The sequence below is a fragment of the Rhipicephalus microplus genome, chromosome 3, assembly GCF_043290135.1.
Source record: "Rhipicephalus microplus isolate Deutch F79 chromosome 3, USDA_Rmic, whole genome shotgun sequence".
Taxonomy (NCBI): Eukaryota; Metazoa; Arthropoda; class Arachnida; order Ixodida; family Ixodidae; genus Rhipicephalus; species Rhipicephalus microplus.
In genome coordinates this window covers 70094432-70120281 of record NC_134702.1, presented here as the reverse complement: position 1 = coordinate 70120281, position 25850 = coordinate 70094432, and the positions used below count along the sequence as shown (strand labels likewise).

Sequence of the window (25850 nt, the reverse complement as noted above, 5' to 3'; positions counted from 1 at the left end):
CAGCGGCAAGTGCATTTTTGATGCAGGCAAGAATACTTGAGGCTCATGTACTTTGACTGGGGTGGATGTCAAAAATCTGCAAGTAGTTGAAATTTCCAAAGCCCTCCACTACGGCATCCCTCGTGATCACGCTGTGGCTTCAGAACATTGAGCCCCAACTATTATTATCATTATTATTTGATTATTGCTCTCTATGCTCATTTTGGGCTAATTGTATATTGGATTCATTTGGTTGTGTCTAAGAAGGAAACAAGACCCTCAAAGAAGATTTCCTTTCTTCAGTCTTTGCTGGCGTGGGAAGCACGGGCCACTGGGGTGGTTTCCTTGATTGCTGTCTCACAGCTGAGGTGCTGGATGTGCCCCCTTGTTTGTGGATGGGTGTTTCTGTCACAATGGTAGTTGTGGTGGTGGATCTTGCTAACATTCCCTCTCGTGGGATGGGCTTTGGTGCTGGCGGCACAGCATTCCAGCAGCCTTGCCAGTCGGCACCTGCTCCTCCTCTTCCCGCTGGGTCAGCGTCCGCCAGCCCGTATGGGCGCGCGGTGCTGCCCAGCGGCAGCGAAGCGGGCACCACACCCCTGCCCGAGCCTCTGTACATGCTCTACGACGACACGCACAAGCGGAGAACTACACCGCTGCTTGCCGCTGCAGGTTGGTGGTGGGATGCACTTTCCTTTCTTTCTCTTCTCCTTTCTTCCCGTCATTTCCCTCTTTCTCTCTCTCTCTCGCTTGGCATCTTTGTGTGCTTGTGCAGTCTCAGTGTGCACCTGTTATACTGTTATGTGAGTGAACTGGCGTGTTTGCACCACATATTTTTTTTTTAAGTCAAGTGGTGGAGAATAGTATGCACACACACACTTCATGACAACTTACACATTCAGCTTGAGACTGTGGTGGCGATTGTCTGTGGCTAAGTTGTTATGCCGTTAATCAAGAGGGTGTGAATTTGATTCTTGCTCACGGTGCCCGCATTTCACTGGAGGTAGTCAAAATTAAACGAGAGTACCCCACTGTGGGGTACCTTATAATTGTATTGTGTTTAAAGTACGCAGCATACCATAATTTAGCATATCAGCTGTGGTTGTGTATGGCGACATTATACCTTTGTTATTTGTTGCTGGCTGCCCAGATTGTGCAGAGCAGCCACTAACTTCTTGAGGACCTCGAGCTCTGGCAGTTTCTCATTCCTTAGCGGCCTTATGCACAATTGGTGTTTAGAAGAAGGTGACAATTGAGGGTGCCATTCAGTATATCTGGCTTTGTGAATGATAATCCATTGGTATAAGTGATCGGGGAGTCAGCGAAGGGGTCAGCGGTGCCCACCAGTGGCACCAATTTGTAAATAGGGAACTAAGTAGAGATCAAAATGTTGAACTTAAAAGTGAGAGCTTGGCTTGCCAGGAACCAGTAAATCATGGATGTCACTTCAATTTTCTGACAGTATTGTATTTCCATGGTAATTATGCTACCGTATTGTAAATATGGACAGTGTCACCTTTGGGGCAACATTCCCTAATTCTCAGTTTTGTCGGGATGCACAGTTTGTAAAGTTATAAAGGGGTGCTCTTGATGCCCCTCAGGGTGAGATAATAAGTTAAAAGAGCAAAATTTTCGTACATGTGAGAACAGCATCGATCAAAGACGAAAATGAGGTGACCTCTATTTCTCATTTTATATACGCACTAATATTTTGAAATGAAGAAAAGCTGGACAAATGTGTAAAACGTGTTGTTGGCCTAGTTGTGCACGTTACAAGAAAATTCAATAACACAAACCACCTGAAAAGAAGGACGCTCTTCTCTTTCGCCTTTTCTTTCCTGGTGGTTTGTTTGCATCATCTAATTTTTTAGTCTCGTGTGGCACAGGATTCAAACAGTGTTCAACGAGATTGCACTGGAACTTGCATACAAAACAGAGTGGCAAAAAGAAGAACACGACAGCATATTGACAAGTGGTAGGGTCGAGATGGTGTGAGCATACAAAACAGAGTGGCGAAAAGAAGAATGCGACAGCGTATTGACAAGTAGTAGGGCCGAGATGGTGTGAGATAGCCTTAGAAAGTGAGCATGTAGAAACGGCAAGAGAGGAGTTAAAAAAAAAAAGAAAAAGGACATGTCGGTATCTTGCTGTTGCACTTCTAAAGTGTTGCTAAGTTGTTGGCGATTGTAATGATGACAGTGTGCACTGATCTGTGTTAACTGTCCTGTGTGCATTTCTGCCCCACTTGTATCCAATTGGTGTGCAGCCTATTGTGCATGTGTTGTTCCAGTCTTGCTTTTGTGCCATTGGCCATCTTTCCTCTTCTGCATGGTTACTTTCTTGCATGTTTCAAACTTTATGAAGAAGCACATAACTGATCCTCGATACTATTGTCTGGCTCACTTCACACTAACGTGAAACTGTATTTGAATGCCTTTGCGTTGTGAGTGCGCATTAGCAGGTTTTACGGAACTGCTCGTAGCTTGTGTAAAAAATTGACTAAGGTTGTGTAAAAAAATTTGCTTAGCTTGAAACTAAACGAACACATTTTTCAGAGATGTTCACAAACCAGTCAATGCTTTCTTTGAGTCTTTATTGTTCTAGTCTGTTGTTACAGCCTAAATTTCATTTTTTGTTCAGTATTATAGTAAAGCCTTGGTTAGTTTTGTTTGCTGAGTCGGAGACAGTGGCACTCGCAGTAACTATCGATATAGTAAACTGTAGTGTTTCGTTGATTTTTGCCTTCTCTTCCACCTTTTATTTTTTTTTAGTACACTGCAGTTGTATTAACATTTCTTCTAAATGACTGAAATGAAGCTTTAGCTAGGTCGTGCAGTTGCAACTAAAAATGGGACAGTGGTGAAAAAGGGTTTCTTTAGCTGTGCAAGTTGTGGGAGCCGCACAAAATGCACAAACTGTAAATAACAATAATTTCTTACGTTCGAAGAAAACCTCTGCAGACTTTTTCATTGCAAGCTGGTTAGTATTTATGTTGCTGCATTTGGTTTCGAGAGATGCTTTACAGTTGGTGGTTTTTATGGTCATTTGTGGAAAACATTAAACTAATATGAAAAAAAATTGGGGGGGGGGGGGGGGCATTGTAATCTGTTCTGAGCGCACAGTTGCATAGACAAGTGACAAGTTTGTGGGCAGCTGGAGATAGAAGAGCCTTCACGCTGTTCAGTTGGCTCTTCTCTGATCAGAGCCAGCCATTGTGGCCAATTGGCACTTGACCTAGAATCGAGAATGGGGTCATTTGTCTGAGCCGCTGGGAGCAATGGTTGAAGCCAAGAGAGCTCAGCTCTAGCTGAGCCTACTGGGGTTGGCACTTTTTAACAGAGAGGCGAGTTCGGAGGAGAGAACTATTCTGTTAAGATGCTGTCTTGTTTGGCAACTGGCCATGTAACTACAGTGATAAATAAACAAAGTGTCTGAATTGGGCAACAATATGCACGTGTGGCTATAGTGTCCAAGTGACGTGGCGACAGTCAGCAGCGTTGAAAGCTGTCTGCTCAGCTCAGTTAAGTTAGTAGGTGTTCATGGCATTTAAAAAAGAGAAAAAAAAGCTTCCACACTGTTGGCGACAGTGTTATTTTTCCTTGAGGTCCTTGCGATGATCCTGAATTTTCACCACTGAAGCTTCAACTAATCTTGCGTTAAGTTGAGCTTCCAGTCTGTAAACCAGAGTACTACAGGTTGGGTGTACTTTTGTTTGTATTGATATAGATTGGCAAGGCTAGTGTAAGGATTATAGTTGGGATAGATTATTAGGTTCTATGCTTAGAGTTATGTAAGTTCTACACACAAGCTAGTAAGCAATGCGAATGCAGCTTGGACTTGAGAGTTTACGGGCTAAACAGTGACTGCATTGCTTTGGCAATGTCTATTTTAATAAGTGAGGGCCGACTAAGTGTACTGATTTCAACTGTGTAGAGAAGAACAGCTCCAACTCTGTTCAGAGGCAGTGGATATATCAAATTTATTTGCTGTATGTTAAGCCTGTTGTTCAGGCAATACTGAGTAGTGGCTCCCTTCATTTGAATTTTGTGGGCTCATTTTGCATGTTTAATAGATTACCATGACTTTGTCAGTCCTAAAGATATTTGCTTTTTCACTGTGGCATTGTGTTTTGTATGTCTTGTACACAAGTTTTACATGTGCAACGAAAGGATGAGTGAGGCACAGTAGTTAGTTCACCCTTTGAGACGCCATGTACGGAATTGTGTGCACCACTCGTTTTTGTTATTTGCGTCAGGCAGAGGCAAAAAAGAGCAAGATATTGTACTTTGGATGAAGTGAACCTCATGCATGATAAATTTGTCTTCATTTAACTTTATTTTGCAGTGTATTGATACGTATGATCACTTTTCTGTAGGCTCTGCCACGTCCCACGAGTCGTGTGACGTGCCACTTCCTATGAGCAATGTGAAAAGCAAGATTTTTCTTTGCTCAAAATGGACGTAACCAAAAATGAATTTGTACTATCTTCCTTGCCTGACATTTGATTCTATTTATGCAAAAAGTGAGCATCTATGACTTCAAGGTAACAAAGTATTTAATTACAACTTAATTATAAGTTACCGTAACACATACATTCAAAACTTATCTCATTATTCTTGTTGTAATAGAGTATTCAGTGCCTTGAAGTAACGTTGTAGCGATTTGACACGTTTACAGGCAGCTCTTGTTATCAAGGCCCCAGCGACTGAATTTTCGATGGAGGCGGAAATTCTTAAGGCCCTTGTGCTTAAAGTTAGGTGCACGTTAAAGAACCCCAGGTGGTTTAAATTTCTTGAGCCCTCCACTACGGCGTCTCTCATAGTCATATGGCGGTCCTGGGACCTTAAACCCCAATAGTTATTATATTATTAGGCAGGTATTGTTAGGGGGCATTTGAAGGTATTAAGAAGGTATGTTGCATTAGTAAGATCGAAGTTTGTGATGCACTTCCTATTCTATCAGTAGAATGTAATGTTTTGCCAGGCTTCCTCACAATTGGAGTTGAATTCTCTTTTGACTTTATATTAGGCTTCAGCCAAGAAGGTTTAGGAGCTTGAGGGTTTGTTTGTTTACCTGTTAACTATTTGAACTAAAAACCAGTTGCTCTTAGGCAAAGCTGCAAAAATGCACCATGGGGCCTATAATGACATATTGATACGATATGAGCCGGGCCATGTGTTGGGGACAAAGGTAGAGGAAGAGGAACTTACTTTGTTCGGTCTATGTTCGCCATCATTGCCTATCGTCGCCTGATCTCTCCTGTAAATAAACGTAGTTAAACTCCATCTAATCATAACAGTTTTATGGTGGAGGTGCGGGATACCTAACCAAGTAACTTCCTCTACCTTTGTCCCCAACACGTGGCCCGGCTCATACCGTATCAATATATTTAAAAGAATATCCTGGAGTGGTTTCATTTATCGTTACACCCCATGCTTTTCACACAAGATAGCATGATAGTTCAGTGGCCCATCCTGTACTAGGTTTTCTAAAACAGACTTTTACAAGTGCTGGTAATGGCAGATCAGGAAGGAAGGTTCCTCAAAGGTAAATACAATCATCCATCCATCCTTAGCATCAATGGAGATCTCTCCGAAAAATTGCTTCATAGGTGATAAAAGTCGGTGCCGATCCGGGACACGAACCAGGATTTTTCGTCAACTAGGAAGCTTTCGTGTCTGTGAAACTGGCAAGGGTTTGTACGTCCCTCGCGGCTTCGCACTGTGAATGGATAGATGACAGTATATTTCTTTTGCTACTAGTTCTAACACCAAGTTCAGTCGTTAGCGTGTGTGCGAAATAGTAAACGTTTCAGGAAGTCATGGTTTGGTGCGAGTCTCAACTTCTGCATAGCCGGCATTTGTGCCACACATTTTAATACCACGTTTCTGGGTCGTGATGGTTGAGAACAGATTGAGTGAGGAAGAGATTGGCTTCCAGATGCAGGGATGCGTCCCGAGGACAACATCTACGAGGAGGTGGACATCTACCGACGAGACACAATCACCTGCGAGGACGGCTACAGTGCGGCCGGCTCCGAGCTTGGCCTGGATCATTCAGAGAGCTCGGAGGAAGGCGACACCACGGGCCGAGTGCGCCGAGGCTCGCGCTTGGGCAGCAATGGCAGCAAGCCTGGCAAGAAGCGCAAGGATTCCGACGTGAGTGTCAGCGTTGCACGGAGCGTATCGTCGCTAAGCGACCGCTGGCAGCAGAAGTTGCCCACATTGTTGCTGCTATATACTAATGTAAGTGAGAAAAAAGAAAAAAAAACTTTGCGCTTGAAAAAAGTGTTGCACAGTTGCCCTTGGGCTGAAAAACTAGTAGAAAAAAAGAGCGCATAGCAGGGTGTTCAAACAGCATTTGAAAAAAATCTGAGAGCGGGGGAGAGGTTGTGGGCTATGGTCGACGTTTCGGCAAGTGGACCTGCCTTTCTCAAAACTAAAACTAGTCTCGAGGAAGACGAGTGATTTTTTCATTGCAAGCTTTTAATTTCCCCTTCCTGCCGTTTTTTTTTGGGGGGGGGGGGATTAAACTACATTCAGACATAGTTGCTTGGAGCTTATAGTATTTGCCACAGAGCATTTGTATTTTTGGACGCTAGTACACGAAAAATATATAAGAATCTGTATGCACTTGGCATTCACCCAAGGCTACTTTATCCTAGGCTATATTTATCTACTTTATACTCGGGTTAGGTGTGAGAACTAGACCACCGTGCTTTTCTGACCCTGTTGGTCACAATCGTCATGCTGTTTTACAAGCAAGGTGAATATAATTGACACAATGTAAAGTTTTTTTTGTCTCCATTTTTTACGTGCTACTCACTTCAAGTCAGATATTTCCATTTATATATGCACCCATATGTGTGAGGCATGCATTTGCAAATTTATAAGCATTGGGTTTCCAACTAAAATGAGGTAAACAGGTACATTCTTGGTGCTGATTTATCATGATTGACAGTTTAATCAAAAGACTTGCTCAGTTGTTTCTTGAGGGTTATCACTTAAATACTATCTCTATCCATTTTGAGTTTGTTGTTAGTATCAAGATTGACTTTGTAGCATCTGTTAAGATTTTTGATTGAAGTCTCAAGACAGGGTTTTGTTTTTTTCGAGATTAATAAGGGCGGTTATGACAGTCCGAGGCAATGCAGAGAATTCACTACATCTACCTACTCGATCTCCAAGAGCGGGTTCTGCTGTTTCAATGGCACAGTTGATAGCATTTTTTCATTGTAGTGTACTTGAAATTGTGAGCTCTTTAACCGGGAAATATACTCATCAAGGGATAGACCAAATTTGATCTCACAATGTGGTTTCTTGTGCTTGTGCAGCTGACCAGCAGCTTCACACGCTTCTTCTCCACCCGGCGGAAAGATTTCGATTCTGACAAGTTGGGGAGCCGCATGGGAAGCCGCCAGTTGTCAGGTGAGTGTTGACATCTGTGAAATAGGCTGCCTTCATTGTCAAGCTGTGAGTCAAGCTTCTGTCAATTGAGCACTGCAATCTTTGATTATCATCACATTGGTTTAGTCAACTTTTCGAGCATTTTATATTTTATTGTTATTTAGAACTATTTTCTCCGTATGGCATTTTGCATTAGTCCTATATATACAAAGATATGAAAGTTAGGAAAAAACATATACTTCCCGATGATGGCATCAAAAAGGTCTTTAGGTGATGAACGCCCACAGGACACTTACAGAGAGCTGTCACCGAAGAGGTCTGCAGATGATGATCACTTTGAGATCTCACTGATGAGAGCTAGCTCTCTTGGGGTTCTCGTAGCCTTCATTGGACTGTTTCAAGAAGGCACAAGTGCCTGTTTATGAGCGTCAGGAATGTTACAGATTTGACATTCTGCTGCTGCTCATGACAGCTTGAAAGGCTCTTTTATAGGCAATAAGAATAGCCAGTTTTTTTCACTGCTTTCATTCTGCAAAGATTCTGTATGCAGTGATATAACTATTCTACGTTAATAGGGACTCGCAGCAGCTAATATCTGGGCACCTCCCTGTGACCGCAGTGTAAATTTTTTTTTCCGCACCTGATCGTTCTGTATTTATTCATGAAGAGCTAGCCTCCTTCTTTTGGCTGGCTTGTAATCTGGAGCAGTTACTCAAACTGTTTTCTGTAGCTTTGGAGTGTTGTCATTATGAATTGTCCTGTCACAAAGAGATACTGCAAGCACTTGCCAGTGCTGACCAGAAGAGTGTCATGGGGCTTCTCTTTCCTCAACAGAGGATGAAGGCTATGGTGACGTGAAAGCACCCAAAAAGCAGAGACCCCCATTGACTCTGCCACCTGTGCCTCCTGGCCTCACACCTGAACAGGTAAATGTGTTTGACAATTCCTAATTATTCTTTTCTTACCTAAGTGATTTAGCGAAAATTCCAGAAATGTAAAACAAAATGTATACGTATATTGGTTGTGGCAGATTGAATAATTATTGTTGTTCACCTGAATTACTGAACGGGCAGGTCTTACTAGAGCAGAAAGCTAAGTGCACCAATGACTAAATAAAAGTGTTTGCTGATTGCTCGACGGCAATTTTGTAGTTTACGAATTGTATTCAGTTAGTTTTGAGACATGTCCCGAGGGTGACGCAAATTTTGAGATAAAAATTTTCAAAGTATGGGGTAAAATACACTGTTGTTCACTTGTTGTTTGTGTGTTTCATGGTATCGAATAGTGTTCTTAAACAAATCAGGAGTACAGTTTTTTTTTTAACCACGAACTGGACAGTCAGAGTTTGTAAATTACAACATGTGCACAAGATAATGAGGAACATAATTGGTGATTTTTAAAAACTCGTTACGTGCTTAGATTTTTGTACAAGTAATGTCCCTCTCATCAAGCAATCCAAGTGAAAGCCTAAATTTATCTGCTGTAGCACCAATAAATTTTTTTTTATGCAAGGTTTTGCAAAAATGACTCGTTAAAGTACAATCTGGCTGCTTGTTGGTGCTTCTGCACAAGCGTTTCATTCGGTCTACCTTTTTTTCAATTCCAGAAAAAGAGGCGATTCATTGTACATAACATAGTTGAAAGTGAAAACTCTTACGTCGGAACTCTTCAAAGGCTCATCCTTGTAAGTACTTTTCGAACTTTATTAGTTTCATAGTTCTCTGTCGTGTTCCCACGATTTTGCAGGATATGTACCATGAATAGGCCTGTGTAGATAGTGAATACTAAGTTTGAAGCAAATAGTGATTTTGATCCAATAATTTTGAATTGAATTCGAATAACATATATATATATATGTACATACATATATTATATTATAAAGAAAAATGGGCATATTTGTCATGCCCTAACTAATCTGCAAAATATTTTTAAAAAACTGATATGAGAACTGTGCAAATGCCATTTTTTGCATCAGAGGAAATGGAAACAACGTTTAACTATATAGTAGGACTTCACTTTCCGTAAATACATTATGTTATAAAATTTGTATAAGTCGGTATAACAAGATAATAAACTTGAAAAAAGTTGATGTGAGTATAGTACCTTCATTTAACCTAAAAGCTGGGCTTAGTGGCAGTGAAGACTTTTTCTAGACATGCATTTTCACAGCTCAGCATCATTTCACTGAAGTCAAACCACTTTTACAGAAAGTTACATTTGAACTAGGATACACCTAAATCGGTGCTTTCACGACTTAACAGCTCTCCACTGCAATGAAACCACCTTTACAAGGCGTAGCATGTGCAATAAATATGCGCCGATTCGTTTGTTTCGAATAATTCAAAATTTTTAATAATTTAAATTCATTTCGAAGAGAGTTCAAACACTGCATTGTTTGCTTGATTATTCAAAGCATTCGATTATTCACGCGAGTTTAACCATGAGTATTGCATAAATTTTTTGCTTCCATGGGGGCCAGCACCACCTTTGAAAGAGAGTGACCAATGATAGAAAGTCTAAAGTCTTAACGGGAAGTTCAGCAGAACTGTAGGCTCATTTTCCTGAAGTTTGCTTTCTTTGTGAGTTTTCTTTTTAGTTTTTTTTTTCACTGGATTAAACCTTCGTGGGTTTAAGCTTACGTTGGGGGCAAGAAGCTATTCAAAAGAGTAATCTTAAAGTGACACTGAATTTAAACAGTAAATCAGTTTAGACTAATAAATATTGCTTGAAAACTCTATTATTGTCAATTTCACAATCACAATCCTAATGACAGATTTATTAGAATAGAAAAAATTCAGCAGCATCTACTCTGTTATGAGAAATGGAGGCAAGGAAGGCTTGGCATGGTCTTGCCTAATGTATGGCTTTTCTTCACGGAATAACAGATAAGTGGGCAAATGGTTTGTGTTCATAATGGTATATAGTAATTCAAAAAAAAAAAAAAGAAAAAGGGCACAAATTTTTGTCTCCTATGAGAGGACACAGCTAGCAGCCTTATAGGCTGCGCTGAAACAAATACAAAAGGAACACGATGACAGCACATGCGCTTTTCCTTCTTTCTTGCTTCAATGGCGATATTCTTGGGAGATGCAGAGGGCGAGAGCATTGTTTGAGTCTCATCTGTTTGTGACCACTGCCCCTCCTGTTCAGCTCAACCTTTGTGCGGTTTTCCAAAAAAATTGGAGTGTCCAAGAAGAGGGGCTCTCTCTGCCTAAGCACATGCCATCCTCCTCATAGTAACCTGCGGCTTGAAGTGGGAATGCTGCCAGAGGGCAGGGTTGTCGCAATGGCTTCCGTTAAGCTTTGTTGGGCTAAGGACACAATTTTTTTTATCTTTCTGTACTATCTTCAAGCCTTCTCATGACCGTCAGCTAAGCTTTATTTGGTGCTGGCTAGCTGCGGATGAGGATAGTTTCAGTGAGCCTCGCCAACTTCACTTCAAAAAGAAGTTTTTGCCACACTTCTATACATTTTTTTACTGATTCCTAGCGTATGAATGCCAGTGTACCTCGGGGATGTAGAAGTCATTTTTATTTTTGATACACTCACTCGGTAAGGTTTTCCAGAGCCTGCTGTGTTACGATGCTTGTATTCTTCAAGACATGCCGTGCGGTTAGTACCCTTGGAACCTTTTCATATTTGGGGGGCTTTCTTACAGGTATGGCAAACATTTATTGTTGTGTGTAGGAGCAATGGAAAGTTAAAGCGGGGCTTTTATTACAGCGGCCCAGAGCTTTATCTTGAACTTGTTTGCATTAAATATATCAGAGAAGCAGATTAAGTAATGTAAAAATATATAGTTTAGCAAAATTGAAATAAATTCTCTTTCTTCAAATGACAGTGAGAAACATTATCTGGGGTCCTGTCCAGCTACGTTGCACTTGCACATTATATTTAAATTTTGGCACAAGTTACGTGTCACAATTGGTGCAATGTGAGACTAATATGAACTTTTCAAATCGCTGTGTGCCAAGACTGAAGCAGGCAAATTTTTAAATTGGATGGCACTACCCACCACTGCAGGACTTCAAGCGACCGCTGATGGCCAGCCAGCCACCGCTCGTGAGCCAGCGAAAAGTGGACACCATGTTCTTCCGCCTCGAGGAGATCATGCAGTGCCACACGCTCTTCGGCATCGCCCTCAATCAGTGCATCTGCGAATGGGACCAGCAGGAGCGCATAGGCGAAGTCTTTCTTGCATCGGTGAGCCCTTTTTTTCATTCGCATCCCAGTCTTAATCAGCACAAGGGCATTGTTGCTTTCAACGTGAATGACCTGTGGTGTTCTTGTAACTTCACAAAGTTTGGGATGGAAGGATCGCTCACCGGCTGCAATGGGGCTCGCTGTTTAGGGACTTGGGTTCAATTCTTGACTAGGATGGCCGCATTCCAGTAGGCGGGGAACACAGAGAAGCTCATGTTTACGTATGCACGCTTAACTGCTGAGGTTGTCTGTACTAATTGCCATGTTACAGGTTGCAGGCAGACTTGGTAAGTGTTGAAATGTTTTTCAGACTGATAAGAATAAATGTAATTACTAATTTCTGGAAGCCCTGTCATGTACTCAAGGAGTACCAGAGCCTAAAAAGCAAGGGACTAACGTCCGTGTTTGAACTCTGCAAAGCCACATGACGAGTCATGACAATGAAGCATCACTTTCTTGCCTGTTTGGGTGTTATTTGATTGATGGAAGGCAGTAGAAGCCAAAGTGCGTCATATATTGTGTTATTTGTAGTGTAACTGGCATGCGCAGCATTTTTTGCATGACTGCACATTTTCGGTATATGTCAAGTGGGAAGCTGGTCACACTACATGATCGTGGAGCACGAAAATTTCAGCCCATGTTTTGAAACAATGGCACGCTAACAGTTGTTCCAAGTGATGCGGTCTTATTCAGCAGTGCACTTCTTACAGTAAGCGTGTGTAGAAATGAGTTTTTGTTAATGGTGTCCCTGTGAAGACAAGGGCTAACCAGCAGTTTACTTCATTAGCATCTACTTCAGGTAGAAGAAAATTTGGTCTTTGTCACGTGACTCAAGGCAATCCTCATAAGTCGCTCCACGTGACGAGAAACTTGTCTCGTAATGTTGACGCCCAGCCGCTATCTCACTGTGCACTGTGGCTTCTTTCAGTTTTCGAAACCAATTGTACTGGACATCTACAGCGACTTCATCAACAACTTCAGCACAGCCATGGAGACAGCGAAGCAAGCAGCTAAGAGCAAGTCTGCTTTTGCAGAATTTCTCAAGGTGCGTGGAGTTCCTTCTACAACGTGTGTGCTTAGTGCAAAGTCTGTGTCGCGTACGATTTTTATGAACTTCATATAACTCGAAGATGTACCTGGATCTGAAGGTCATCGACCCTGGCTGCAAAGAGCAAAATTAGGAGGAGGAGCTTGACGTGGGTGAGCTGGGGTGCCACACTGAATAAAGAAAATGCCATGCATAAAACGAGACTCGGAGGAAACAGTAGACTGTCTGCTGCATGCGTTTTCTTCTGGCTCTCATGTTTTGGCGCTGCGTTTCTTTCTTCCGGTTTGTGAAATTAACGAAGCATAGAAAACGAGAAAAACTGTTCTAGAACCGTAGAAAGTTTTATATTTTGCACCTTGTGCTGATCATCTCTGCCTGCAAGGCTCACAATGGTGTTACTTAAAAAACAAGTGATGCAAATATGAAGTGGCTGGGTAGGTTATAGTTTTGGTTGTCCATTCCATTGCATTCAAGACTATAGATCCTCTGCTAATTAAAGACCTTGCCCGTGTTGTGATTTACGTTTAAGGTATCATTACATCCTAGCACTGTGTTAACCGAGAGCACCTTTCACCTTAGTGTATCACTAACTAAAATTATGCTGTACGCTAAATTAAGCATGTTTGGACTCGCGTAGAGCTCTACAAACATATGGTGTCATCGCTTGACGGATTCGGAGTGGCTGACAAACTGCGCCGGAGCACTCTACTCTCGCGCAGGGCAACAGGAGGGAATCTTCTAATGGAACACACGCTCTCCCTCTGGAGCAAATGGCAGGGTCAGAATTTAACGCGATGCATGCGTCTCTCTTCTTGCTTGAGTGGGCATGATGGCAAACGCTAGCAAAACGTGAGCTCCAATGCGAGGTGCAACTGACGCGACCGGCACTCTTTGGAGCACCCATAGTTGGCACCGTTTCAAGGCACGGGGTGCTTGCGACTTCTGGTCGAATCGGCCAATTTTCTCAGAGTACAAGAAGTTGCTTCGTGGAGTGTATCTCACAAAGGAGCTGCTCCAGATCCGCCAATGGAACATAAGAGGAGCACTCTCAATCTGCCAATTTGGTTTGCTCCGCATGGAGCAGAAGGAAGTATTACCGGGAGTGCTCTGAATCTGCCAACGGATGACACCATTACATTTTGTCATAATTTATCTGTTGCAAGCCGAACAGTCGTGGTGGCTGTGCTTTTTGTTACTCTCTTCATTGGCCACCTGCGTCACCATAGTTTGGGAGAACCTTAGCTCTCTCTTGTTTCTCTCTCTCTCTCTTCCCTATCTGTGACGTTCTCAGTCACGTGCTCCGCCGCCTTCAGAAGAAGGATCAGGCTCGGGAGGGAGGGAGTCGTACAAGGTGAGGAGACTGTCGAGAATGAAAGAGAAAAAAAAAAAAAGAATGAAGGAAGTGTGCATCGGCAGAGGAATGCAGCCGACCTTGGAGAGATGCATTGCTTCTCCATCGTCTTCCCGGCCCTTCCCCCTCGTCTCCTTCAATGGTGTAGTGGTGCACATTTACAAGTGCTCCAAGCACAACAGTCTACACCCGTCATGGCCTGGCTGATTGACTGCCTGCTCACGCATCTTCACGTTTCAGCCACATTTCCCAAAGCATCACTACTTTGTTCTGTTCGGTTTCTAATTTTCATCCATATTCATTTTATTTTGCTTTGGTTTGGTCACTCTCTTACATTTTGAATTTGTGACATGCCGTTGCGCCAAGGCTTGCGTGTTCGTGAATGTTGCTTTTTGACTTTGGGTAGCAAGAAAAGCTTTACGATGACACTACTGTCGTATATGTAGTCAACCTTTGGTTGTGAGCATCGATGTAATATTTCTTATGGTAACTGGTTATTTACTACTTGGAGATGAAAAAGGGATTCGGTGTCCTGACGTCGATTACAGCAATGTAAACCTGGTTGTACTAACTTTTCAATATATGTATTTCAATTACAAAAGAAAGGTCAAATGTTCTGCAGTTTGGCTTGAAATGACACATTCTACAAACCTCGATAAAACAAATACGTATATGACAAACGATTAGTTATTATGAAGTAATTGAATAGTTTCGTACCAGATACAGTGGTATAAATATTGCCTATAACAAGTTTTCGAATATAACGAAGTATTTCATGGCAGGGGTGAACTTCGTTATAATGAGATTTAGGTATATATGCTTGTGCTTTTTCTGGCCTGCAGCCAAGTTAATGTCGCTTGGCGCTTCCACAATAGTTTCCTAAATGTTAAGGATCCCCTGCAGATGCCTTCAAGACTTACGTGTCTGAATTCACAAGCCACCTAATTTCTTTTTTTTTTTTTCACTGCTTAGCACTCTTCAATTTAGGTTCCGCTGTGATGGTGTGCATTTTTTTTGCAGATGCATAAATTGACACCTATGCACGCTATTAATTTTGTTTTGGTCTTTACACTGATTTTGTTTTCTAGTTTTGCACCACATGTTGTGAGATATCTCCTTCATATGCACTTTTTATTTAACTTGTCTTGTCCACTGAGAAAGTTGCATTTTTCACTGATAGCTTCTTGCACTGGTTCATGCAACAGCCACAGTATACATGTGTTGTGCACTTTTGCATCTTACTGCTTGTTTAGCTACTTGGTTATCTATGAGTTGCACGGGTAACCTGTTTTTGATTTGCTTTACAATGAAACTTTGAATATAGCAAGTTGAAGATTGTTGAGACTGGGTTGTCCATACTGGTAATCCTTCAGGTTAAATTTCAAGATCGAGTCTTTTATGAAAGCTTCTTTGATTGCCACGATCATGCCTGTTGCAATGCCGCAAATATTTTGTCAGCCATCGAGCATCCAGAATGTGCAGCCACACATTTTTTGTATGGCCGAGTGAGAATTCTGTTTAACAGTACGTTATGTTGGGCCAGTTGGTACATATTAGGCTGAAATACGTGGCGCAAAGTTGACAAAGAGGAAAAAAAAAGACGAGACAGAAAGAGCGCCAAATGGCGCTCTTTCTGTCTCGTCTTTTTTTTTTACTCTGTCAACCTTGCGCCACGTATTTCAGCCTGAGAATTCTGTCGTGTGAGGTTTGAAATTCGCCAAGTAAGCAAGCACTCTCTTTGTATGGGGTGCCATTTTATGTGGTTGAAGTGGATCTAGGCATGTGTTGTAAGCACTGTTGCCTGTAACAAAGGAATTGCAGTAATAGTCAGGGACATTAAAGCATGTACATGATGTATACATTTCTACGGCAGATGAAGCAGATCTACAGCCCTGACCGGCTGTCGTTCTTTGGCCTCATGGTGAAGCCGGTGCAGCGGTTTCCCCAGTTCATTCTGCTCCTTCAGGTGAGAGCCTGTGCTTGATTGCTCGCTCAATCCAACGAGTGCTGTGTAAACACGTTATTGGTGCACTTGTGGTCCTTATGCCATATAGTGATTTGCAACTGCATTAATCAAAGAATGCATACTAGTATTTCTGGTGTGATATCAGATTGTGTTCAATGATGTAATTAGCGAATGTTACTGTGTTGTCTCATAGCCTCGGACCAGCATGCCAATTCACTTACAGCTGCGGCACTGCCCGAGCTTTGCCACGTAACAGGCCCTTTGTGTGGCCAAGCACACTAAACATAGTGTGGGGAATCATGCAAGGAATGAAAAGAGGTCTACTGTCGCAGGACGTGGTATGGGCTCTATAATTGGGATCTCCGTGAGGTTCTGCGGTGCTCCAGGAATAAAAAGCACTGTATCCACCAGTACAGATAAAAAAGGGCCAGCTGGTCAGCTTGCCTAATAGCGCAGTGAACATAGCATGCTCATGGAACTTTTTGCGGGAGTGAGGAAATTGAACTCGCCACGCCAGGATATTGCGCTAATAATGTTTGTCACTTCCAAAAGAAGCTTGCACCTACGTCACTCATGGTTGATAATTGTGGATGAAGTGCATTTTCAGGAATAGGAACGCATCTGTAGAGGATATGTAGAATATGTGAAGTTGACAGCCCTTCAAATTGACCCTCAGCCAAACACAAGAGCAAGTTTTTCTTGGACCAGAGTACCCGCATTGTCCTGTAGCACGTCTGTAAGAACACTGCCACCATCACTGCGGACCTTATTGGGGTGGCACCATACTGGGAAGCTGGGTTATGGGAGACAGGAAAGACATGCAAGGAAGACAACTTTGGGACTGTTAAGGGTCTCCACAGTGCACACGCCTTCCTTTTCATGCCACAGTTTGTGCACTGAGATGCCTAACAAGGATAGTGGTGTGCACTGAGAACTATGTTGTACACAGCTAGGATGTCCTTGGGAAGTTTGTGAAATTGTACTTGCCGTTATTTTTAAGATCCTTGAGCATCATCCAAGCTCATACTGCGGGATGTTGATTTGATGTCTGCGAGAGACTGCATGCATTGTCTTTTGATTGCAGGACCTGCTCAAGCAGACACCCAAGGGCCATGACGACCGGATGTACCTACAGTTAGCCCTGACTCAGCTGGAGCAATTGGCTGAGGCGCTTAACGAGCGCAAGCGCACGGCTGAGCAGCACCATGCCGTCCTGCAGGTGCTTGGGTCACTGGGCTCCAAGTTCTCACTCAAGGTGGGGACCACATCTGCTGTGCTTGGATGTTTACATGCTCTTATGTGTAGCATTAACTATGCTACTGCATATTCATAGTTGTAAAACTTAAACACTATCTTCTCGGCCAGACATTGAGGCAGTTTTTATTACTCAATTTACTAGTTACATTGAAGAACTTTCATTGTTTAATCTGCTTCAAGTTATTCTTGAAAGAACAGTGATAAAGGTTAGGTGTGAGATTTCGCTACGGTGTTAATGATCCACATGTGGTTGTAGGCTCAGTTCCTGATAGGCGCACTCGGGCTTTGAACCCATGAGCCTATTTAAGATTCTGCCCCCGTTTCTAAGGCAGTGGAATCAAAGATGCTGTGGCTAGGAAGGAATTCCAGGAGGTCAAGCTTTAATTAATAGCCCTACACTACAATGTCGTCTTTCTTGTTCTTACTTCTAGGCATTAGCAGCAGCTTCTTCAACAGTGGACAGCACAGATCACTTCCTGTTACGGCAAGACGACGTTTTACAGCTGGTAAGTCTTTTGTTCTATTTCTCACTTGCCAGTCACCTATGGAGCCATAGTCGATTCGCGACTCCAACTGAGCGCTCGCCACCTAGTAGCCGCACCTGGAAACAGTGCTAGCAGGGTGAACCTTGGAAGGAGATATGTTACCACGTTGCGTGAGTTAAGAAGCGGACGCATAGCTCTGTTATTTTTGCTTTGCCGCACGTGTGAGCCCGAAAAAAAAGAAAAAAAAAGAAAAAAAAAGAAAGGGGTGCCCAAAGACCATTGGTGTGTCCCACAGTGCATGGATTCACGGTGGGAACAACGCATAATTTTATCACGTCCCGAAAAATGCGGATGACGCGCGACGGAGAACGATGCAAAACAGAAACTTATGCATTGGAAAGAAGGTGACGAACACTACGATAGTTTGTTCTAGCTCACGACGACTTAATTCACCTAGTTTCGTTTATACAGTCCACTCCCGTTAATGTGAAGTTCACGGGAACTGCAAAACGCTTTGAGTTGAGCGAACTTCCAATTAAGCAGAATGCACAAAAAACTGTACTTTTATTGCTTTGAACTTGACATTTCTCTAAGAAAAGATTCTGTCATCTTTGCTTGTTGAACCTGGCTGCGGCTAGCAAGTTTTCCAAGTACCTCACATGTCGAAGTGCTTCTTCAGCACTGTCTTCTTCAACAGAACATAATAACCGCAGCGCAGGAGCAAGACCCAAAGCAACATCTGTAGTCCAGCACGGTAGTCCTCTGTGGCAGTTCGTTTCAATTTCATCGTCCACTAGCCGAACCATTTGCACAACATTTTTTTTTCGATAGTAGAGGGCATGTATCGACGTTGTCCACAGGCAACAAATTTTTCAAAACGGACATTACTAAGAATGGCCCCAGAACTACTGTCCTCCAAGTTCAGCTGTTTAGGCCTAGCACCGTACTTTCGTGCAATGTCTTGCCTGGCGGTGCCTCCCTGATGAAGTTTTTTTGAGACTTTCATCACCAGGTCAAGCGTTCGGTTGGGGCCGCAAGTTGCCATTATCAGACTTCGCCACCACAACGCTCAAAATCGGCTGTGGAAATGCGTGCGGAGACAACCTACAGTGCGTTGGCGGGCTAGTTAGCTTATCATGCTGTTTGAATAACGTGACTGGACGCGCACGGAGCCGAACATGCAAACACGCACACAGCGTGTGTATGAGTTCTGTGTGTGTGTGTTTGCATGTTCTTTTCCGTCAGCGTCCAGTCACGCTGTTCTAACTTCAACCAGACTTCAACCAACGTGCGGCTGAAGCACTCGACACATCAAAACGAAAGACCGAGTTAGGCGATTCGATCAATGCAATGCCCCTGCGTGGACTAAACAAGATCGCCGCTTCATGAACCGTGGTTCTGTGGGCAGTGGCGATGGGGACGATCTTACAGCTGTCCTAGTGGTTTTGGCACATGAAAAATTTCCCATTTTATTGAAAAATTATGGTCACCTTGAGGCTCTCGACTGAAAAATAAGTTCTAATTAACCAACATCACAATCTTTTTACTTCTAATTATTGAGTATTTCTTCCTATAAGCGTGCATGCAAAATTAATGGGACCACTTGTTGAATTAACAGAAAATTCCAATTAAGTGGCTTTCAATTATTGGAAGTTAACTGTATAAGAAACTACTTTTGGAAATTCGTTCTGTTATATGGGTGACTGTATTTTTTGCGTAAGCTTGTTTTCTGTGCAAGTCGTAGTGCTACCCACTCTCAAGTTAATCTGCTGTAATCCTTCCCCCAAACACTCTTGATTTCGCATGTCGTTATACACATGCACACAAACACGTGCAAATGTTGTGCGTGTGTAGCATGTATATATGTATGTTTGTGTGTATATACTGTATTTACTTGCATAACGAACGCACTGTTTTTCTCGAAACATTGGAGTAATGTTCGGGGGTACGGGTGGGCCACCCAACACAAAGTTGGGTGGCACCACTGGCTGTCTGCTGTGAGTCCTCATGGTGAGCCTAGCGTTGGCGGTGCCACCTTCGGGCTACCTTGTGTTTGTTCTTATGTTTGATTGAGTGTATTGAAATATTGTGTAAGGTTGTTACAGCGTGTTGATTGATGTGTTTTGTTTCAGTTGGGGATGTTGTCATGCTAAAAGCAGTTAAATATATTTGGTGTTTGGTTTAAAGGCGCGGACTGATCTTAGAATTTTTTTGTTTATTTTTACTGTGATCTTGATCAAACTGCACTGGATTATGCAGTTTTTTCTTCTGATTTCAAATATTTATATGGTTTTCTTGTAACTCATCTTGTTCCTGAGATAACTTAGGTTCAACCCCTATTATTTAAGGCTGCCATAGAAAAAGAAAGTGCTTAATTAAAGTGATAGTTAAGATATGCCAACATAGGCTAATGACTATAGATTAAAAGTATGCGAGAGTTTTTTTGTTTTCAAGCCTTTCTTGGTTATTTTTACAGCAAAATGAACTATCTATTTTCGAAAGCAATTGGAATTGTGTTACAATTTTGCTGAGTAATTAATTAAAAAGGCTTGTGCTCTAAATTCTGTTCCCATACTTGCATTCTACACACATACAGGTTTTCATTGCAAAAAGAATTATTGTTGTACCTGCTCTAGCTGCAGAGATATTGAGGCCTCAAAATTGAACAGCCGTAAATTGACTTTTTTGGGAATAATGGAAAAAACTGAAAACACACAGCTTCTTCAAAAATCAACAACCATGGTGCGCATGTTTTGCAATCCTTATAAAGGTGCTCATAAATTCGTAGCAGAGCTTCTAACACAGGTGCCGGCCAATTATAAAAAAAGCCTCGAAGTCAGTTTCCCATTTTTTTCGCAGGCTCTGCATGTTAACAGCACCAAGAATATGGGCACTTAGAATGACATTAGAAAGAAATTACCACGTCCTGGTGTGTGAAAATTTGCACTGAGATAGTAAAATACTTGCAGAAACCAAATATGTCAATTTTGAAAAATGAATTTTTTTGTCACTTATTGGTCTCAAAGACCAGTCTGCCCCCTTAAGTCCGACCACGTCTACTTTGTCGTATTTCATTCACAGACGCCACAAACTTGAAGTGAATTTGATGCGCTTCGCCGAAGAAGCTAGAAATTTGTGGGCCTAGCGCAACTATATCCTCTGTTTCGCCCGTGAAATAGTTCATGTCGGCGAAAAGCAGGTGGTCTGCGGCCAGCACCCTTTCGCCTAGAGGAAGCAACGCAATCTGACGCCACAGTCAAAAAACTTCCGCACAGCTCGAAAGTGCCCACGTTGCATTGTTAAGCTTAGCCATCTCTGTTTTTTCGGCCAGTGTTTGCATCACACAGCGTTTTATAGAGTTGCGAATTGTTGCACATTTGTAATGTCTGGGTGTTTGGCTTAATTTAAGATATTGTGGGGGGTGTTGCAAATCAGTATTTGCAACAAATGCACTGTTTGTGAGAAGTTCTGCTCATCAGTCTCCAGTTAGTAAGGTTTTCTTTTTCTTTTTTTGGTTGTGAAAGTATGTCAAGGGAGTTCTTGCCTCGGGCTACTTAATGCAGATGTGGACAAGTTCTAAAAGCCGACAAAGTCAGTCCCAATGAAATTCAGTTCAGTCTGTAAACAGTGTGTTGTTTGCCATGCTTTACTGAATCTGAAATCTTCACTAATATTGTGAGTACGTACCCCTCACACCCCTTTCAATGTTGTGTTCGTTGGGCTTTGATAATCTTGATCTATAGCGACTGACAGGTATGCTTTTGAGGCATAGTCTATGGTGTGTCTTTGTTGTGTAGACACTTTCATGTGAGCCTTGTAGTGATTACTGAAATGATGATACATTTAGCATAATTTCTTTTTTGCTATCCTGTTACTTATGAACTTTGCATGTGGGAGCTTGCATCTGTATTAAATATTTGTCCATATCTCATGTGAATCTCGAACCACCATATCAATTTCCTCTAGTGTCTGCAAAATCTATGCACGTACATTTATAGTGGCAGGAAAGAGCGTGTATCATCTTACGATTTCTTGTTTCCTGTATTGTTAACTACACTCCAGTTTGCTTTCGCTTGGTCAAGTGAAATCTAATGCCCTTGCTGTGCTCTAATTTCTTCCAGTATGAAGATTGTTCGTAAGTAAGCTACAGTGACAGTGTAAGGGTCGTCACTGGCAAGATAATTTTGACTCGCATTGAGAGTTCTTGTTCTAGTCGCTTTAAAAATGGCAGCCAATAGAAAAACTAAATGCATAACGTGGTACCGAATTTAGGTTTTGTTTGTTGTAGCTGCCACTATTTAGAAGTCTTGCTGCTTGATTGTTGCCTAATCACTGATGGCTTCCCTTACTTGCATTTACACACTGCAGGAAGTTGACCAGAGCGGGCTTGTTGTCAAGTCGAAACCGCGGCGTATTTTCCTGCTGAACGACCTTCTTGTCTGCGTCACTGTGACTTCAAGGTGGTGTAATGTTTTTATTGTCACTCTGTACTTAAACATGTAGTGAGCTGCAAGTTCCATTACTGTTTGTGGCTTGCATATATTCGACATCAGCTTAGTTAACCTTTAGGAGGGAACATGTATGTTCCCTCCTAATGTGTACCTACAGTTTTTTTCTAAGGCCTTTCTTTAATCACACATTAAATATTTGAAAAGATGCTGCTATTACAGTTAATGTAATGGAATCTAAAGTTTTGTGCTAGTTGAGAAAGCACAAGGGCTCACAAGCTAATATGAACTGCCCTTTGGGCTTCCATTTTTTTCTTTTTCAATTAAAGGAACAGCAGAGCATCCTTAAAAAAAAAAAAAAAACCCTACTGTTTAGTTTTGATGGCCTTGTGCCAGCGTGGGCCCTGTTGTTCATTCATAATTAAAGGGACACTAAAGAGGAACAGTGACTTGGTTTATATTTAGAAACTGCACCTTAAGAACTCTAATGCCACATGTTTCGCCATCATAAGTTCATTATTATCAGAGAAAATCAAGGCCGAAAATTCATTTTTAAATTTTGTGCCGAAATCTCTGTGCAAGACATAAGAAAGTTCAAGTATATTTTTGGTATTTTCATGGCATTGGCTCGACAAAATTTTCTGAAGCTTCGTATGCTATGTCTCTGGCACCCATAGATTACAATGTTGTGCATTTTTACTGAGAGGAAGCTACATGGGACCCAGTAGGCGCCCTTAGAATTTCTTACGTCACGGTGTCCGGTGCGGCAATGTCAAGGTGGTGTCCCTGCCCGAATTTTTTTTCACCCGTTTTCTTGCTTACTAAGCATTGTATCACGGTTGGAGCGGTGTTTTCGGGATTCTGAAACTGTAGCTTAGAAATACGCAAAAAATCATTTTTCTCCTTAGTGTTCCTTTAATTCTCACAGAATTCACATGAAAGGACGACAAAGATAAAGCAGTCGTGCAATTTAAAAATGAAAATAATTATGCAATAAGGAAGCGTTACAAACTAAAGTTAATAACTACACAGTTGAACCCCACTATAACGAAACCGACGGGGTGTGGAAGGAATTTCGTTGTAGTGAAATCGAAAAATTATAGCTGATCCGAGCTAGGAAAACGAAGGAACATTTATTCTCAAAATTTAAAAAATTGTCCGCTGCTTTCTATTCTTTCCCAGCAGCGTCACAATGTCATTCTCACCCATGCATAGCGAAGCCATGGTAAAAAGCACGCTGAAACACCCCTAAAACTGCCTTCGTGAACGAACCACAGTTGCATTAACACGTTAAAACCAGCACCTGTCCTTACCTGTCAAAAGTATCCGATAAAGCCAAGATGGAGGCAGAGTATCGTGGAGCGGTGGCTTTTGCATTATTTTATGCCATTCCTATCATCAATCACTCGCGGCTAGCTGATTTTGTTGATAATGCGAACGAGCAGCCTTTCTGATTAATTACCACACTGGCCAAGCACACCCTACAGCTGCGGGAAGGAAACCATTAACTGAGCGACTGAGCTTCAGCTTCAGATTGTTTGCAGCGTGAAAGCAAGCCAGCGGCAAAAGCAGGGCCAGGGCAGTCTCATTGCCATCGCTATCGAGAAATGGCGGCACCCATGCTTGCTGAATTGTGGCGGTATAGTGGCGGTTTCTGGTGGTGTCAACACGTGTTTTAGACTTCATTGACACATTTTCAAGCCCTGAAAATGCATCGAAATGTAAAGATTTGGTTTACTGCATAAGTATCTGAGCCTGGAATCGCATCGTGAAATTTCGTTGAAGCGGGAAATCAAAGAAAAAGTGTTCGTTGTGGCGACAATATTTATGCATTGACTCCTGTGGACAGCTGACGGGAAATCGTGAATTTTTCATAGTAGCGGAAATTTCGTTGAAGCCGCGTTTGTTGTAGCGGAGTTCGACTGTAGAAATACGTCTTATTTTAATTTTATGTGTTTTTGCAGTCGCATGAAGTTGTGTGTTATGTAGAATTTCAATCTTACAGCCCAATTTTTGTGAAAGGATATTTTAAATGTAGCTTCTTTTCACCCCGCAGGACCATTTTGGAATAGCATGTTTTATCATTATGTATGACCAGTAGTGTAATTCATTGAGATTTCAGCTTTAGTACACGAAACTGTTTTTCAGCGTATTAGCTCAACCATCTGTTAATATGTTCTCTGTACATGTTTTGCAGTGTACGTGCACAGATCTTTTGCTTCAGTCATGACCTTGACCCTGTTTTTCCTCTCTGTTGTTTCTTCAAAAGTACTTAACGTTATGAATATTTCAAATGACTGTATTTGCTTTGCAGAAGGTGTTAACATTGTGAATCGTACATTTTAAACGAGTCGGTGGTGGTCACTGATGCCTTCTGTGTGTGTCTGTGTCGTGCAGGCCATCGGAAGGGGGCCAGGGTGGCAGGGAGCGGCTGAGTCTCAAGTGGGCAGTGCCCCTGCAGGATGTGGACGTGCAGGAGGACATCGCCCCGGCCACTCGCAACCTCCTCGCCTCCTCCGGACGGGCACGAAACTCAGCGGGACGCCTCGTACCCGTCGGGCACCCTGGTGGGTGGTTGCTTACTGGACTTGTAACGAGCGTGCAGCATTGCTTGGACAGACTTCTGTTTAGTCCTGAGCTTGTGACATACTGTTACGTACAGTGCTAGAATGCCACAAGCTTGCATGAACCTATTGCATTGGAACATTGGCAATACTCGCTTGCCATAGTCTCGAGAGCGTTGAGCTATAAAATCCACAGTAATATTAGTAGCTGGATTTACTATCAACGATAGAAAAAGATAGTGCTGATTTTTCACATTGCTTGAGGTTGCTATTGTAAGAAAATTTGCAAACTGAGTAGTGAGCTCGGTCGTTTCATCACCTTGCAAGACATGTACTAATAGTACATTTTCAACAGGAAAATGCATAAGTTGTAGTGTTTAGGCTTTTTGTTATCACTTTATAGTGTCTAGGGTTGTGTCCGTGCTTGTCATTGCTGAGTCCACATTTAATAGTTTGCTTAGGTAATGTGCCTTAATTAATCCCCTCGTTTTAATTCAGCTATACACTGAAACCTTGATGTAAGGAAACCAGATAAAATATTCTTTATAACAAAGTAAATAAAAAATGCGTGTGACAGTGTTATGAATATACCTTTATAACGATTTTTGGATATAGTGAATTTATTTTTGGTGCAAGATGCAACTTTGTTATAATGAAGTTTGAGTGTAGTTTGTTTAGCTCTTGTACTGAACAAGCATAGTTTTGTATGATTAAGACATTGAAATTGAGTGCGACAATTTGGTAATAAGTGTAGCTGGTTCCGTGATCCAAAGTTATGGATAGATTAGTAACTTTTCTTTTTAGTTTTTCACATGTGCTTTTTTGCTCTTGTTCGCTCTGCAGAGAGTGCGGGTTCCATGCAAGTGCTGTACGACGAGCTCACTGACCTTGTCCATGACTTGGAAGTCGTGAGCCGCATCGCTGTGCTAGTCAAATCCCTCCGGAGACCTTACTCGGTGAGTGGGATGCCTGCTCACATGGTTTATTTTGTTGGTGAAGCTCATGCCGCTTGTACCTAAAGAGGGTTGAATATTGCCTGGTTGACGGCAGCTACGTTTTAGCTGAGGCGGAAATGCTGCCGTGTTCATTTGAAATTCTGACAAACATTGAAGATGCTTAAGAAGTTTAACGTTGTTCTGAGCT

General features: G+C 42.2%; 1 protein-coding gene across 3 annotated transcripts in view; it reads left to right on the top strand.

The window, feature by feature from the left end:
* The window catches only part of LOC119173803 (uncharacterized), a 92297-nt gene that overhangs the window by 12456 nt on the left and 53991 nt on the right, over positions 1–25850 (top strand). For 2 of the 3 annotated variants that reach the window (XM_075889761.1, XM_075889762.1), the window contains exons 3-15: positions 463–651; positions 5920–6137; positions 7313–7406; positions 8220–8311; positions 8992–9069; positions 11409–11588; positions 12517–12633; positions 15861–15953; positions 17038–17208; positions 17642–17716; positions 22064–22155; positions 24541–24710; positions 25551–25663. In XM_075889761.1, coding sequence (XP_075745876.1) covers positions 463–651; positions 5920–6137; positions 7313–7406; positions 8220–8311; positions 8992–9069; positions 11409–11588; positions 12517–12633; positions 15861–15953; positions 17038–17208; positions 17642–17716; positions 22064–22155; positions 24541–24710; positions 25551–25663 — 1682 coding nt within the window. The remainder of the gene's footprint in view (positions 1–462; positions 652–5919; positions 6138–7312; positions 7407–8219; positions 8312–8991; positions 9070–11408; positions 11589–12516; positions 12634–15860; positions 15954–17037; positions 17209–17641; positions 17717–22063; positions 22156–24540; positions 24711–25550; positions 25664–25850) is intronic. The other variant, XM_075889763.1, reaches the window with a different exon arrangement.